Source organism: Triturus cristatus, chromosome 3_1 (assembly GCF_964204655.1).
Source record: "Triturus cristatus chromosome 3_1, aTriCri1.1, whole genome shotgun sequence".
Taxonomy (NCBI): Eukaryota; Metazoa; Chordata; class Amphibia; order Caudata; family Salamandridae; genus Triturus; species Triturus cristatus.
Genome location: NC_140583.1, coordinates 747,585,839 through 747,602,403, shown reverse-complemented (window position 1 = coordinate 747,602,403; position 16,565 = coordinate 747,585,839). Strand labels below are relative to the sequence as shown.

General features: G+C 37.5%; 1 protein-coding gene across 1 annotated transcript; it reads left to right on the top strand.

The window, feature by feature from the left end:
• The first annotated feature begins 4,812 nt into the window (after nt 1-4,812).
• On the top strand, nt 4,813-16,000 carry LOC146860910 (uncharacterized). Its single transcript, XM_085644905.1, has 2 exons — nt 4,813-4,922; nt 9,309-16,000. Exon 2 carries the CDS (start codon nt 9,352-9,354, stop codon nt 15,814-15,816), a length of 6,465 nt encoding a protein of 2,154 aa, XP_085501031.1. The 5' UTR covers nt 4,813-4,922; nt 9,309-9,351; the 3' UTR covers nt 15,817-16,000.
• Nucleotides 16,001-16,565: the final 565 nt, after the last annotated feature.

Below are 16,565 nucleotides of genomic sequence, written 5' to 3'. Positions count from 1 at the left end.
GGTCTGTTTGACGATCTTATTATCAAATAGAAAGTAGTTCTGAGTTAGGCAAATTAACATCATCTCTATAAGCATCTCAGTGTGAAAGAGATAAGAAATCGACCTTTCATTGAGAAAATGTCTGCAAGCTTTCAAACCCAAGTCATGGGGAATGCATGTATAGAGACTCGTGACATCAAGGGATAGAAGGGAATAATTACTCTCCCATTGGAGTTTCTGAAGACATCTAAGGAAATCCCCTGAAACTTTTACATAAGAGGGAAGTTGTTGCACAAAAGTTTGTAAAAAATGATCTACATACCTCAAGGTGTTCTCGAGGCAACTTCCTCTTGAAGAGACTATAGGTCTCCCTGGGGGAAGTTCTCGATCCTTATGAATTTTTATGTAGCAAATAGAGTGCTGGCAATCTGGGAAAATTACATTCTAAATACTTAAATTCATCTTGTTCTAATAACCCTTTCTCTTTTCATTCTAATAGCTGCTCCCTAAATGTTTTTATCGAATGCTCATATTCCATGCTGTTGCTTCTACTACATCTGTCACTGTCTGCAATTGTTTCAATCCTTCCTTAATGTAATCCTGCCTAGACAGGACCACAACATTTCCTCCCTTATCGGCCTTTTTTATCACTATTGTGTTGTCATTCTTAAGGTTATCAATGGCCTTACGTTGTGCTGGTGTCACATTATTCCACCCATTACTCCATTTCTGTTTAGACAGTTTAATCAATTTCTGTGTGACTCCTCTTTCAAAAAATTTAATAGCATAATTTTTGATTTGTGGCAAGAATATCGATTTGGGTTTAAAATCACCCATCACATTAAGTTCTAAGGGAACATTTTCATTACGTAGACTTGCAAGCGGATCACTCTCAATATTCTCAACGCCCGCAAGGGTGTTAAGAGTATGGAGTAAATCTACATCTCCAATTCTAAAGTTACTGCATTTATCTCTGTCACTTTCTAAATCAACAGCATTGAAAACTTTTGTCGCATACCATTTTTTAATCCGTAATTTTCTTGTAAAATAAAACAAATTAATCCTACTTTGTGTGTAATTAAAGTCATTAATAGACAAAAAGTAAGACCCAATGATAAAAGTTCTACCTCCATCTCGGTGAGTCTTCTCTCTGACAGGTTAATGACTGTTTTTCTCTCCATTATTTCCCTTACGCCTGGCCCCTTGTCCGGCTTCCCACTGGGCTTCCTAGTTCTCTTGCTGTTGAGGTTTTCTTTTTTCTTCCGCCTCTGCTTCCTCTTCCACAATTTTGATATTCCCCTTGTTGTCTGTTGCTTGTATGTCTTCCTTTGGCAACCATGTTGAATTCCGTTAAAATACTGGTTTTTACTCCTGTAAACTCTAATATGTTGGACACATCGCTGCCACTTATCACACTCCCATCCGTTGGATTATCACTACTGGCTTGATCATCAATGATGTTCACTTGTCTTCTCTCCTATTGGCACAGAAGTTAAGTTTCTTAGTCGATCGTACTTCTTTGCAAATGTAATAATCCGGCCTTTTTGGTAGTCAACCAGGTCTCTTTGAAACTTACGATGTTATTTAATTTTAATGTCATCTTCAATTTTGCTCAGAATTTTTTCCATCCTTTCCATTTCTTTCTGGAACTCCTCTGTGCCACAGAGTACTTTTAATTGTTGTGTGTAATCTTCGATTTCTATTGCCAATCTTTCCGTATCTCTCTTGGCATGTTTTACCAATATTCTAAGCATGTTAGTTGAACATTGATGATTATTGCTGGCCCAATCATTTACTAGTTCTGGGTCCGGATCATTGAAAGTTGGGGTAATGAAAATCCGTAAACCCCTCGGGATTCTTTCAACCTCGATGTATTTTTGGAGGGTGGTGGCCTCCCACCAATTATTCTGTTTGCTTTTCAGCACTTTCCACATCTTGTCCCACAGAGTCTTTTTCGTGGGTGTAATTGTTCCATTCCCCACCACCGTATTGTCTTCTGTCTCTGTCTCTGTTATGCATTGATCAAACATTTTATCAGCTGCCTCTGAGCGCTTACTATTTCTCATCGCTGCCATTCTCTTGCTTGATAATCTCTACGCCGATCGGCGTCACTGCCAAATACGACAAATCTGTCTTTCTTTCAAAAGACAGTATTGCCATCCGCCTGCATCATTCCACAAACTGGTAATGATTTCCTTCCCTTAGGGAGACTTTCTTCTCCGTGGACAACAGCGCTTTCACCTGCGCCTCTTCCCCTTAAGAGAAAACTGTATCGATGAAAGTTTTTAGCGGGCAAGGTCAAACTTCAAATATAAGCAAACAACCTTAGTGCTATGCACTGAAAGCGCCATGACCTTGCCACTTACGGCGGCGGTCCGTGATGAGGGGGCGAACCTCAAAGTAACACAGAACTCACTGTAATGTTCACGACGAAACAACAGCAACCACGGACTTCAATTTTCTTCATAGGCAGTGATTTATTAGCAGGAATATGGCATCTCAACGCGTTTCGGGACCCTGTACCTTCTTCACGAGTGCCGTTAGTGGAAATACGTTTCCTTAAATAAACACGTGCTTTAACAAAACCAACAACAGTGAAGACAGACTTCAACATACTTATAAAAGCTTTCTTCGAATTCAAGCACTATTACCCAATTAATATTATATATATATATATATATATATATATATATATATTACCTACTGGCGGTCGCCAGTAGGTAGTTATAGTTAGGACCACGTTTCCATAGGAAAACCTCAACATTCTATTTTGAATAACTTTGGCGCCGGTCGATGAATCCTCGCGAATTTCTCAAAATAGGTGGGGCGCTACGCTCCGCTCCTACCCTGAAAGTCTCGGGGGGATCCGTCAAGCGGGGGCAGAGATAAAAGGGGGGTCCCAAAACGCGTTTTTCCCATGCATTTTTCCATAGGACCTTTAGAACGAGCTACAGCCCGAACGGCTGAACAGAATTACTCAAAATTTGGCAGAGAGGTAGTCCCTAGGTCAAGGAAGTGCCTTTTGTAGGTTTGGTGTAAATCTGTTCAGTAGATTCTGAGAAAATAGCCTTTAAATCAATATATATATCTGAGCCAGCTTACGGTACGCTTACCGTACGCTTACGGTAAGCGTACGGTGGCGTGCGCGAGCGCGATTCTGATTGGCTCTTAGATCTTAGTAAACATTCGAATCAGCCGAAACCAGGAAGCGGCGGCCGCCATTTTCTGTTTCACTCTGAAAAAAAAAAGAGTGAAAAGAAGAAAAGGGGGCAATGAGGAGAGTTACAGACCCCCTAACATTTGTAAGGGGGTCAAAGAAGGACAGAAAAGTACAAAAAAAACATTAATTGATTTTTTAAAAAAACACGGGGTACGCTTACGGTAAGCGTACGGTGGCGTGCGCGAGCGCGATTCTGATTGGCTCTTAGATCTTAGTAAACATTCGAATCGGCCGAAACCAGGAAGCGGCGGCCGCCATTTTCTGTTTCACTCTGAAAAAAAAAAGAGTGAAAAGAAGAAAAGGGGGCAATGAGGAGAGTTACAGACCCCCTAACATTTGTAAGGGGGTCAAAGAAGGACAGAAAAGTACAAAAAAAACATTAATTGATTTTAAAAAAAATCACGGGGTACGCTTACGGTAAGCGTACGGTAAAAAAAAAAAATAATAAATAAATGAAAATCAGATTTAAGAGTTTAGAAATTAGGGAGCTCTAAAAAGAGCTGTTGTGTTTATGGAGTCATTTTTTTAGTGGTACCTACAAGTAAGTACCGATGCAGAGTCTAAGGTTCAAGAGGAAGACTCTGTTCCCTTCATCATTGAAGTGCACACCATCTCCTCTATAAATGTCTTGCATGTTGTAACGCAAGTTGTTGTGGTAAATGGCACCCATACCATAGTCACGGAGGAAAGCAGAAACAGATTTGTTGACGTGCTTTCTTGCTTTGTCAATCTGTGGACAGAAATGATTGGACCAGTTCCATTTTTGCCTTTGGCATATGTTGGAAAACACAAAGGCAGTTTTAGGGAAAAGTGTAAACAGTTGTGCAAAGGTGTCCTTCATAAGCATTTCCAGACCTACCCCAGTCAAAGTGCCTAGGTCATTGCCACCACAGTGCACTATTATGAGGTCAGGGTGTTGGATTTGAATGAAGGATTTCACCAATGGCATCAATTGGTGCCACTTTAACCCTCTCTGACCAATCCATTTAATGTCTACATTTGGCAAAGCAAGGTCTCTCACCATATCTGTTTTCTCTGCAAACTTTTCACTCCAGAAGACATAGCTGTGCCCTACAATCCACACTGTGAACATCTTCAAAGGAGAACTGGATGCACTCAGGAGGTGTCTTTCAGTAGAATGGCAATATGAAAAGAAAGACAGTTTGGAAATGGAGGCATACATATTTTTTTAAAACAAAAAGAACTGATTGGCTGTTTCATACCATTCCAGAATAAAAACTAGGCTGTATGTGAAAATTAATAGAAACATGTTTTTAATTGGTACAAAAAAATGTGTAACCAAAGAACAGTACTTTGGATTTGCTGTTAGGTTTGAAAAGTCAAGCACTCTTGCTCTGTGGAATTGAAACATTGTGTGTCGAACTTCTGACCTAACTGCACACAGCAGTGTTCCATGAGCTGTTGCTATGGTAGCAGGCAGAAGTCAAGTTGGGGGAAGGGTACTAGGCAGAAGTCAAGTTGGGGGAAGGGTACTGTTGGAAAAGGGTTGGTTTTCAACCAATAGAAATGTGTGATTACATGTGAAAAAAAAGGGGGAAGCACTGAGATTTGAAACTTACATGTATATGTGTGGAAAAATAGAGGGAAAGTTTGCCATTATCTGGTTCTGCTGAGAGGAGAGAGGTGAACACAACAGAGATCCTGGCTCTGATAATCTGCTGTTTGAGTGCCACATTTCTTTCACAACTAACTAATTTAAAAGGTGAGTTTACAGTTTGAGAGGGGATGTATGTGGTAACTTAAGAAATGAATAATAGAAATGGGAATTGTTTTTGTTGTAGTTACATAATGTGTCAGTCTGTAAAAGTGATTTCAAATTGAAAAAAGAGATATACACTTGCCCCCGAAAAAAAAAGAGCAGTAAGTGTGCTTTCAAATTGGCAAAGAAATTTCGTTTTGGCACTAATGTGAAAACATGACTCTGTGTGCATAGAAGAATTATAGGCAGAAATGTATTGCGTCTTGCTCTGGTGATTTCACAGTTGCAGTAGATGGAAAAGAGGAGCGAATTTTTGGGGGAAGAAGCAGAGGTTTAGCACACACCCATGTGCTTGCCATGTATAGTCATGCACAGTAATTAGAAGCGAGTGGGGTTTTCAGGTTTAAGTCTGTAATGCAAATACATTCAGCATCACTAAGGCTGGTTGCCCCTGCTGGAGTGTAGGCAGTCACAGAGAATACACACGGTGGTGGTCTGAAAAAAAAACAGCTTGGACATGTGCATTTAAATAAATTTAAAAAAAAAGGTTTCAGAATGTGTCAGTCTGTAAAAGTGATTTCAAAGTGTAAAAAGAGATTTTCACTTGGCCCGAAAAAAAAAGAGCAGTAAGTGTGCTTTCAAATTGGCAAAGAAATTTCGTTTTGGCACTAATGTGAAAACATGACTCTGTGTGCATAGAAGAATTATAGGCAGAAATGTATTGCGTCTTGCTCTGGTGATTTCACAGTTGCAGTAGATGGAAAAGAGGAGCGAATTTTTGGGGGAAGAAGCAGAGGTTTAGCACACACCCATGTGCTTGCCATGTATAGTCATGCACAGTAATTAGAAGCGAGTGGGGTTTTCAGGTTTAAGTCTGTAATGCAAATACATTCAGCATCACTAAGGCTGGTTGCCCCTGCTGGAGTGTAGGCAGTCACAGAGAATACACACGGTGGTGGTCTGAAAAAAAAACAACTTGGACATGTGCATTTAAATAAATTTAAAAAAAAAGGTTTCAGAATGTGTCAGTCTGTAAAAGTGATTTCAAAGTGTAAAAAGAGATTTTCACTTGGCCCGAAAAAAAAAGAGCAGTAAGTGTGCTTTCAAATTGGCAAAGAAATTTCGTTTTGGCACTAATGTGAAAACATGACTCTGTGTGCATAGAGGAATTATAGGCAGAAATGTATTGCGTCTTGCTCTGGTGATTTCACAGTTGCAGTAGATGGAAAAGAGGAGCGAATTTTTGGGGGAAGAAGCAGAGGTTTAGCACACACCCATGTGCTTGCCATGTATAGTCATGCACAGTAATTAGAAGCGAGTGGGGTTTTCAGGTTTAAGTCTGTAATGCAAATACATTCAGCATCACTAAGGCTGGTTGCCCCTGCTGGAGTGTAGGCAGTCACAGAGAATACACACGGTGGTGGTCTGAAAAAAAAACAGCTTGGACATGTGCATTTAAATAAATTTTAAAAAAAAGGTTTCAGAATGTGTCAGTCTGTAAAAGTGATTTCAAAGTGTAAAAAGAGATTTTCACTTTGCCCGAAAAAAAAAGAGCAGTAAGTGTGCTTTCAAATTGGCAAAGAAATTTCGTTTTGGCACTAATGTGAAAACATGACTCTGTGTGCATAGAAGAATTATAGGCAGAAATGTATTGCGTCTTGCTCTGGTGATTTCACAGTTGCAGTAGATGGAAAAGAGGAGCGAATTTTTGGGGGAAGAAGCAGAGGTTTAGCACACACCCATGTGCTTGCCATGTATAGTCATGCACAGTAATTAGAAGCGAGTGGGGTTTTCAGGTTTAAGTCTGTAATGCAAATACATTCAGCATCACTAAGGCTGGTTGCCCCTGCTGGAGTGTAGGCAGTCACAGAGAATACACACGGTGGTGGTCTGAAAAAAAAACAGCTTGGACATGTGCATTTAAATAAATTTAAAAAAAAAGGTTTCAGAATGTGTCAGTCTGTAAAAGTGATTTCAAAGTGTAAAAAGAGATTTTCACTTGGCCCGAAAAAAAAAGAGCAGTAAGTGTGCTTTCAAATTGGCAAAGAAATTTCGTTTTGGCACTAATGTGAAAACATGACTCTGTGTGCATAGAAGAATTATAGGCAGAAATGTATTGCGTCTTGCTCTGGTGATTTCACAGTTGCAGTAGATGGAAAAGAGGAGCGAATTTTTGGGGGAAGAAGCAGAGGTTTAGCACACACCCATGTGCTTGCCATGTATAGTCATGCACAGTAATTAGAAGCGAGTGGGGTTTTCAGGTTTAAGTCTGTAATGCAAATACATTCAGCATCACTAAGGCTGGTTGCCCCTGCTGGAGTGTAGGCAGTCACAGAGAATACACACGGTGGTGGTCTGAAAAAAAAACAACTTGGACATGTGCATTTAAATAAATTTAAAAAAAAAGGTTTCAGAATGTGTCAGTCTGTAAAAGTGATTTCAAAGTGTAAAAAGAGATTTTCACTTGGCCCGAAAAAAAAAGAGCAGTAAGTGTGCTTTCAAATTGGCAAAGAAATTTCGTTTTGGCACTAATGTGAAAACATGACTCTGTGTGCATAGAAGAATTATAGGCAGAAATGTATTGCGTCTTGCTCTGGTGATTTCACAGTTGCAGTAGATGGAAAAGAGGAGCGAATTTTTGGGGGAAGAAGCAGAGGTTTAGCACACACCCATGTGCTTGCCATGTATAGTCATGCACAGTAATTAGAAGCGAGTGGGGTTTTCAGGTTTAAGTCTGTAATGCAAATACATTCAGCATCACTAAGGCTGGTTGCCCCTGCTGGAGTGTAGGCAGTCACAGAGAATACACACGGTGGTGGTCTGAAAAAAAAACAGCTTGGACATGTGCATTTAAATAAATTTAAAAAAAAGGTTTCAGAATGTGTCAGTCTGTAAAAGTGATTTCAAAGTGTAAAAAGAGATTTTCACTTGGCCCGAAAAAAAAAGAGCAGTAAGTGTGCTTTCAAATTGGCAAAGAAATTTCGTTTTGGCACTAATGTGAAAACATGACTCTGTGTGCATAGAGGAATTATAGGCAGAAATGTATTGCGTCTTGCTCTGGTGATTTCACAGTTGCAGTAGATGGAAAAGAGGAGCGAATTTTTGGGGGAAGAAGCAGAGGTTTAGCACACACCCATGTGCTTGCCATGTATAGTCATGCACAGTAATTAGAAGCGAGTGGGGTTTTCAGGTTTAAGTCTGTAATGCAAATACATTCAGCATCACTAAGGCTGGTTGCCCCTGCTGGAGTGTAGGCAGTCACAGAGAATACACACGGTGGTGGTCTGAAAAAAAAACAGCTTGGACATGTGCATTTAAATAAATTTAAAAAAAAGGTTTCAGAATGTGTCAGTCTGTAAAAGTGATTTCAAAGTGTAAAAAGAGATTTTCACTTGGCCCGAAAAAAAAAGAGCAGTAAGTGTGCTTTCAAATTGGCAAAGAAATTTCGTTTTGGCACTAATGTGAAAACATGACTCTGTGTGCATAGAAGAATTATAGGCAGAAATGTATTGCGTCTTGCTCTGGTGATTTCACAGTTGCAGTAGATGGAAAAGAGGAGCGAATTTTTGGGGGAAGAAGCAGAGGTTTAGCACACACCCATGTGCTTGCCATGTATAGTCATGCACAGTAATTAGAAGCGAGTGGGGTTTTCAGGTTTAAGTCTGTAATGCAAATACATTCAGCATCACTAAGGCTGGTTGCCCCTGCTGGAGTGTAGGCAGTCACAGAGAATACACACGGTGGTGGTCTGAAAAAAAAACAGCTTGGACATGTGCATTTAAATAAATTTAAAAAAAAAGGTTTCAGAATGTGTCAGTCTGTAAAAGTGATTTCAAAGTGTAAAAAGAGATTTTCACTTGGCCCGAAAAAAAAAGAGCAGTAAGTGTGCTTTCAAATTGGCAAAGAAATTTCGTTTTGGCACTAATGTGAAAACATGACTCTGTGTGCATAGAAGAATTATAGGCAGAAATGTATTGCGTCTTGCTCTGGTGATTTCACAGTTGCAGTAGATGGAAAAGAGGAGCGAATTTTTGGGGGAAGAAGCAGAGGTTTAGCACACACCCATGTGCTTGCCATGTATAGTCATGCACAGTAATTAGAAGCGAGTGGGGTTTTCAGGTTTAAGTCTGTAATGCAAATACATTCAGCATCACTAAGGCTGGTTGCCCCTGCTGGAGTGTAGGCAGTCACAGAGAATACACACGGTGGTGGTCTGAAAAAAAAACAGCTTGGTTTCATAATGTGACAGTTTGTTATACAGATTTTCACTTGCCCAAAAAAAAAGAGGAGTTTGTGTGCATTCAAATTGGCAAAGAAATTTCGTTTTGTGACTATTGTGAAAAGAAATGTAGTAATATATTTAAATACAATAAAGGATTTTTTTTTTAGTTTTTTTGCAGGTATTGCTGAAGAACAGTGAACAAAATTTAAGATGCCTACAAAATCTCGAGTTCAAAAAACGCTAAAAAAAAAACTATATTTGAAGACAACTGGAGGACCAAAGTTAGTAGAAGATGCTGATGTAGGGAAAAAGAAAAAATCTTCTGGTAAGCAAAAAAAACAATTTATAAACAAATTATTCAAAACAAAGAAAAATGTACAAAATGTCTGTTGTCGGAAAAATGTAAAAAAACCTACAGAACAGCAAAAAATTGAGGATTTAGTTAATGCAAATATACCTTCTGCAATTGAAAAGTTTAACATAAACAGAAAAACAGCATTTAAAGAGATACGTAGAAAAATGTTTCAGAGAAGAGTTATGTCCAATTTGATAAAGGATATAAAGAAATATAAGCAAAAGGCTAAATATTACAAGAGAAAAAAAGAAATTGAAGCCATTGCAGCAAAAGCATTAGAATTAAAAAGGAAACTATTCATTTTAATTTTGAATAGGATGCGTACATTAGATAAAATGGTTAATGTACTGAAATCACAAAGCAAAAGCAAAAGAGTAGTGAACAGAACAAACTTTTGTAAAGTGTTTTTAGGAAAGTGGATGCATAGCTCAAGTAGTGAACCTTTTTTTAATGAAGAGAGCTATTTTCAAAGTAATAGTTTGCTGCATGCAGTTGACACCAGAGGTCGTTCATACGAAGTAAAAAATGGTTGCATAATGGAGAAGGAGATAATGGTTCCAAGAGATGAGGTACAAGTGATGGCAGATGAGGCAATGGGGAGACGTCCTAAAGCCCCAGTGTACACTTGGAATTGTAGTAGTATTTGCACTGTGCGTCAGGAATCTATTGACAGATTTCGAGAGTTTCTAAGAGAATATAGTAAAAAAAGTGTAAAACAAAAGATTAAGGTGCTTCAAAGTCTGGATCCATGCAGAGTGAGAGAGAATACTGGTTTGCAGGGTCATTCTCTTGCTTGTCTATCTAGAAAAGTGTGCAATAGTGTTTTCCATCATTTTAGGATGCTGGCTGTTCATCATACTGAAATGAGAAAGTTTGTGAGACGGTTGTATTTTGCCAAAAGTCCAGCAATAAAGTTAAATGAATTGAATAGGGCTCTGTTCCGAGGAACGGTATCAGATGTAGAGAAGGTTGTTGATGAAATTCAGTTTTGTTACTTTGGTCCTGAACAAAACAGTGCAGAGAAGGACACAGTAAATGAGGCAGAAGTGGAAGAGAATGTAGAACCTTGTGTAAGTAAGACATTTAATGATCACATAACAAAATTTGCAATAGTCTCTAATGAAAGACCAAATGTTACTTGTATTTGTTGCCGCAGAACTCATTATAGAAAACAAACTAGGAATGTTGATCTCTACAGAAAGAGTGAAAATGAAGATAATTATAAGTGGATGGATTTTGCAACATATATATTTCTTGAAAATTGTTTTGAATTGGGTGAAGATCAGCGTATTTGTAAATACTGCTACAACAAGTTAGAGGAAAATAGAATGCCGACCAGAGCTGTACATAATAATTTAGAATTGGATGCTATTCCTGCTGAACTTTCTGAATTAAATACATATGAGTCTATACTCATTCAATGTGTTCATCCGTTCCAGACCATAGTACGTATGGAGCCCAAAACTGGTAAATTACCTCCTTCAGATTTACTGAGAGGTTTAAAAGGTAGAGTGGTGTATTTGCCCTTGGATTTGAAAAAAAATATGGAAACTATTGATGCGGATACTTTGGAAACTGAACCATTAATTATTCTGGTTAATGGTGTACCTACAAAGAATAAGAAGATTTGGCAGGAGCTGGTAGATGTGCGGAAAGTACAAAGAGCAAATTTGTATTTGAAAAAAAATAACAAATGGTATGAATCAATTTATATAGTAGAAGAAGAAGAAGAAGAAGATTTACAAGGAGATACAGAAACACCAAGTGGACAAATTGAAAAAGTGGACAAGTCAAAGGAAGAAGAAATTTATGAACATTTTAGCATACATCCTCTCCATTCGAAAGAAGTTATGGGAGACAATATTGATCTCTTTCAGATGAAGAAAGCAAAAGGAAATCCCGTGAGTGTATGGGAGGAGAGCTTGGAAGCTCGATGTTTTCCCCAGCTGTTTCCTAAAGGAAAAGGAGGACGATACGATGAACGTCCAGAACAGATTCCAGCTTCAGAGTATCGGACTACAAGACTATATGCTGAAGATCCCAGATTTCGACAAAGTATCCCTTATTTGTTCCATCTTTTATTTGAAAGCGACTTGTCTGCACTGTCTTATGCAGTAAATCACATTTTAAAAAGTGGAGTACATTTACAAAATGTGTCTGCTAAGGATTTTATGGAGAAAGTGCAGCACCGAGATGATCATTTGGAAACACAACTGATCAATCTGATGGCTTGTCAGCGTGGGACAAATGAATATTGGTACCGACGCCATGGTGAACTAAAATGCATGTTACGCAATTTAGGAACACCAACATGGTTCCTTACCCTAAGCTGCGCCGAGTACGCTTGGGATGATTTACTGGATTTTCTACGAGAGGCCAATTCAAACATTGAAAACATCGAATACAAGACAGCAGGAGAACTGTGCTCATTGGATCCGGTTAATGTTTGCAGATATTTCAATCATAGATTTGAGGCTATGATGTCCTTCATCTGCAATAAAAAAAATCCACCCCTTGGAGAAGTAGTGGATTTCTTTTGGAGAAAAGAGTACCAGGCAAGAGGTGCTCCTCATATTCATATGCTGCTGTGGATCAAGGATGCCCCAAAGTTTGGAACAGATACTGATGAAGCAGTGTTATCTTACATTGAAGAATATGCAACATGTGCTATACCTAAAAGCACAGAAGAAAAAAAGTTAAAGGAGCAAGTTCTACGTTTCCAAAGTCATCGGTGTGGAAAATACTGTCGACGGAAATACAAGAGCAAAGAAAAATACTACACTAAATGTCGATTTGGATTTCCTAGACCTGTTCTTACAAATGGAAGAGTCAACAGTTTTATGTCAGCTGTGAGACATACTATCACAAGAAAATCACCTAAGAATACCTACAACCTTAAAAGAAAAGAAGAATCAAAAAATATAAATGACTACAACCCAGTCATTTTATCCATGTGGAACGCTAACATGGATATACAGTATGTTGCTGACAATTCCATTGCTGTTGCTCGATATGTAACGTCTTACATTACGAAATCAGAAAAAACAGAATTGAAGGAAATGTGGGAAGAGATTTCTCACGAGAAGACTGTCAGTAAGAAGCTGTACAGTTTCAGTTTGAAGATGTTATCGCATCGAGAAATTGGATCCTACGAATGTTCAGATAGATTATCTTCTGCAAGTCTCTACTCGAAGTCAAGAAGAATAATTTGGGCAAGTTTAGGCCTTGCAGCAATGAGAAATCGGGTACTGAAATCTGTTGGAGAAATTGAATATTTGGCACAGTTCGAACCTGAAAGTACAGATATATTGAAAACAAACATGTTGGACACATATTATCCCAAGAGAAGTCATCATCTGGAGAACATGTGTCTCTATGAAGTGCTGCAGAACTACATTTATTCACGGAAAGCTGCAGAAGACATCAATAATGGAAAATATAAAGTCGTTGGTGAAGAAGGATGTTTGGTGAAGCAAACCAAAGGAAGTTTGATAAATCACCGGAAGCTGAGTTGCGACACTACCGACAAGAAAGAATTTTACTACTTGGCTCTTTTACAGTTGTTTAAACCATGGCGTTCAGAGGATGAACTACTGGGAGAATTCCAGAGCTATGAAGATTCTTTTAATGCTTGCAAAGACAGCATACAATGCAGTACATTCTCAACTTATCTGCAAATGTTAAATGAAGAAATTGAACAGGAAACTACAATTGCAGCAGAAATAGCTAGAGACAGTTCTCAGGACAGCCAAAGTTCAGGAACATACAGTCAAGATCCCCTAGGACAACCAATCGTTGAAAATGAAGCATCAATAGCCATGAATGAAGTGGAAACGGCTATGAATCAAGCTCAAGAAGAATTTATAGACTTAGAAAATTTGGAAAGACAACTGAATCAAGAGCAGCAACAAATTTATGAAGAGATCAAAAACAAAATTGATCACGGATTTCTACATGAAAAAAAAGAGTGCTCATGCACATCATTTCATCCAATCAGGATGTATGTAAGCGGACAAGCTGGCACTGGAAAAAGTTTCCTAATTAAAGTCATCAGAAGCTACCTAAAGCAAAAAACGGATTCTACTTTGTCTTGTGTGGTTACTGCTCCAACTGGGTTAGCAGCATATAACATAAAAGGAATCACCTTACATCGTTTGCTAATGTTACCAGTGGAGCATGAGAACAAAATACAATTCAACAAGCTAACTGGAGAAGCATGCTTGGAAGTTTCAAGAGTATTGAAGAAGATGCAAGTTCTCATTATTGATGAGGTGAGCATGGTATCAAACTTAATGCTTGCCTTTGTGCATTTAAGAATGCAGCAAATTTTGAAGACAGACTATGACGTGTTATTTGGTGGAAAACACGTCATAGTTTTTGGGGATCTTTTGCAACTTACTCCGGTTAAAGGACAACCAGTGTTTAATACTGTGACACATGAAGACACGAAGAAGTCATTGGGAAGCATTGGAAATACAAATATTTGGTCCTTCTTTGAGTACAAGGAACTTACAACTAATATGAGGCAAGCAAACGATGAAGAATATGGAAGTATTCTGAAAGATATCAGGATTGGACTACTCACAGAAGTTGGGAAAAAAGCATTACAGAGTCGGCTGTTACATAACTTATTTCCAAATGAAGAAATAGTTGCAGAGAAAATATACAAGAATATTGCAGAAAACAAAAGTGTCATCTGCTTAATGCCAACTCTACGTGAATGCTCAATATTTAATGAGGAGCTTTTGAAATTGGAAAAGGAAGAGATCAGGAAATTGGAAGCAGTGGACAAAATTGAGGATGGAAGAATTACTGTCACAGTAACAGGCAAACTGAAAAATAAATTGGACTCACTAGAGAAGAACATCTCCAAAACAGCAGGATTAGAAAAAAATCTATATGTTTGCATGAACTGTAGAGTGTTTTTAAGGAGAAATTTGGATGTTGAAAAAGGCTTAGTAAATGGAGCGATGGGAAGAGTTGTGGGTTTTATTAATTATCAGAAAAAAGATGGAATTGAATGGTTAAAAATAAAATTTGATCAGATAGAGGAAGTTAAAGACATTTGTCGTTGTTCAGTTCGTTTCATGCTTGTGAAAGACTTATATGTACGTAGGAAGCAGTTTCCGTTTTCACTAGCATATGCTGTAACTATTCACAAGTCTCAAGGATTGACTGTAGATTGTGCATTTGTGAACATTGGATCTAGTGTGTTCAAAGAAGGTATGGCATATGTTGCTTTGTCACGAGTCAAAACATTATCAGGTTTATTCATGATAGACTTCGATGACTCAAAAGTTAGTGCTGATACAAACTGTGTAAAGGAGTATAATAGATTAAGAAGAAGCTATGCTCCTCATTTAGGTCAGTATCCTGTGTTGGAGAAACGTGTAGTTTCTCGTAAAAGGAGAAATGAGAATATCTGTAATGAAGATGTAGAGAGGAGGAAAAAAAAGAGGAGTGATGTAATTGCAAGCAGAAAGAATAAGGAAAATGAAGAACAGGTTGTAGGATGTCATTTTGAAAATAGCTCTGGTGTCAACTGCTACGCAAATGTAGTGCTGAATGTTGCATTTTATCTGGAAAGTTTGCAAGAGCAGATAATAATAAATCAGGGAAAAAGATTCTGTTCAGAGCTCAGTCTCCTTTTTCAAAAGCTGAGTAAAGATAAAACTCAAATAGAAAGTGCTACTGATATTAGAAAACTTTTAGATGTATGTTCAGGACGAACACAGTTTTCTCAAAATGAACAGCAAGATGCTCACGAATTTTTGATGTATTTTCTTCAGGTAGTGGAAGAAGAAGGAGTTCCCATTGACATTTTTTTTGGTCTCTCTTATAAATGGGAACATAGTTGTGATAATTGTTATAATATAAGTGGTTCTATTGTTGATAATGAAAGGTTTATTTATTTGACATTGCCAGAGAGTAAAACAGTCACTTTTGCAAACTTAGTTAAAGATGCTAATCATAGCATGAAATGTGGTGAGTGTAATTCTGACATGTTATCAACATTAATTTTAAGGGAATACGGACAGTATGTAATTTTAATGATGCAACGATGTAGAGCTGATGGATCAAAATTGGATACTTTAATAAAGAAGTTTACAGGACAGCAATTATCAATTTCAGGAAAAACTTTTGTAACTGTTGCAATAATTTTCCATGATGGACCTACTGTTACTTCTGGACATTACACAGTTTATCTAAAATGTGAAAAAGGCTGGACACTGTGTAATGATTCCCAATTGATTTTCAAACAACGTTTGCCTTTTGATTTAGCAAATTCCTATCTAATCTTCCTGAAACCTAAATTTTAGAGAGACTTGGCAAGATCTGGACAAAATAATTTTACCATTTTACAGGATTACCATTGCAATTTTGTAGAAAAAAGATTTTTAAAATTATCATTTGGCCTAAAGGAAAGATAACCAATTGTAATGTGGACTTTTTAAATTTTTAATGCAATTTTGAAAAACCAATAATTTAGAGCTTATCGGTAACTTCTGCACATTTTAAATTTTGGAATGTTATTGGACTGCCATTGGAAATTTTTTCAAAAATGATTTAAAAAATTACTATTTGGCCATGTGGAAAAGTAAGCAATTCTATTGTGGACTAAATAAATTATTCAAAAAACTTTCGTGAACCAAAATGTTACAGAGAATCGGTGAGATCTGGACAGATTAAACTTTAGAATTTTAATGGTTTTCCCTTGGAAATTTATTCCAGGGAAAGAATAAAAAATACTATTTGGCCTAAAGGAAATAAAATCAGATGTATTTTGGAGTTATTTGAGATATAATATTGTGAATGTACTTCTGAAACAAAAATATCAGACGGTATTTTAAAGAAAAAAGTATTGTTTTTTGATGACATTTTTTTAGACTAATATGCATTTCTGTAATGATAAGTTTAAATGAGAAGAGATTCTGGGCTTTTTTAATACAATCTTTGAGATTGTTAATTTTTTTTGCCCGCTGTAAAATGATGAATGCAATTGCTTTCACAATTTATAGTGAAATGCAATATATTCTGAAAACAGCAAAAATAAGGCAAAAATTATTTT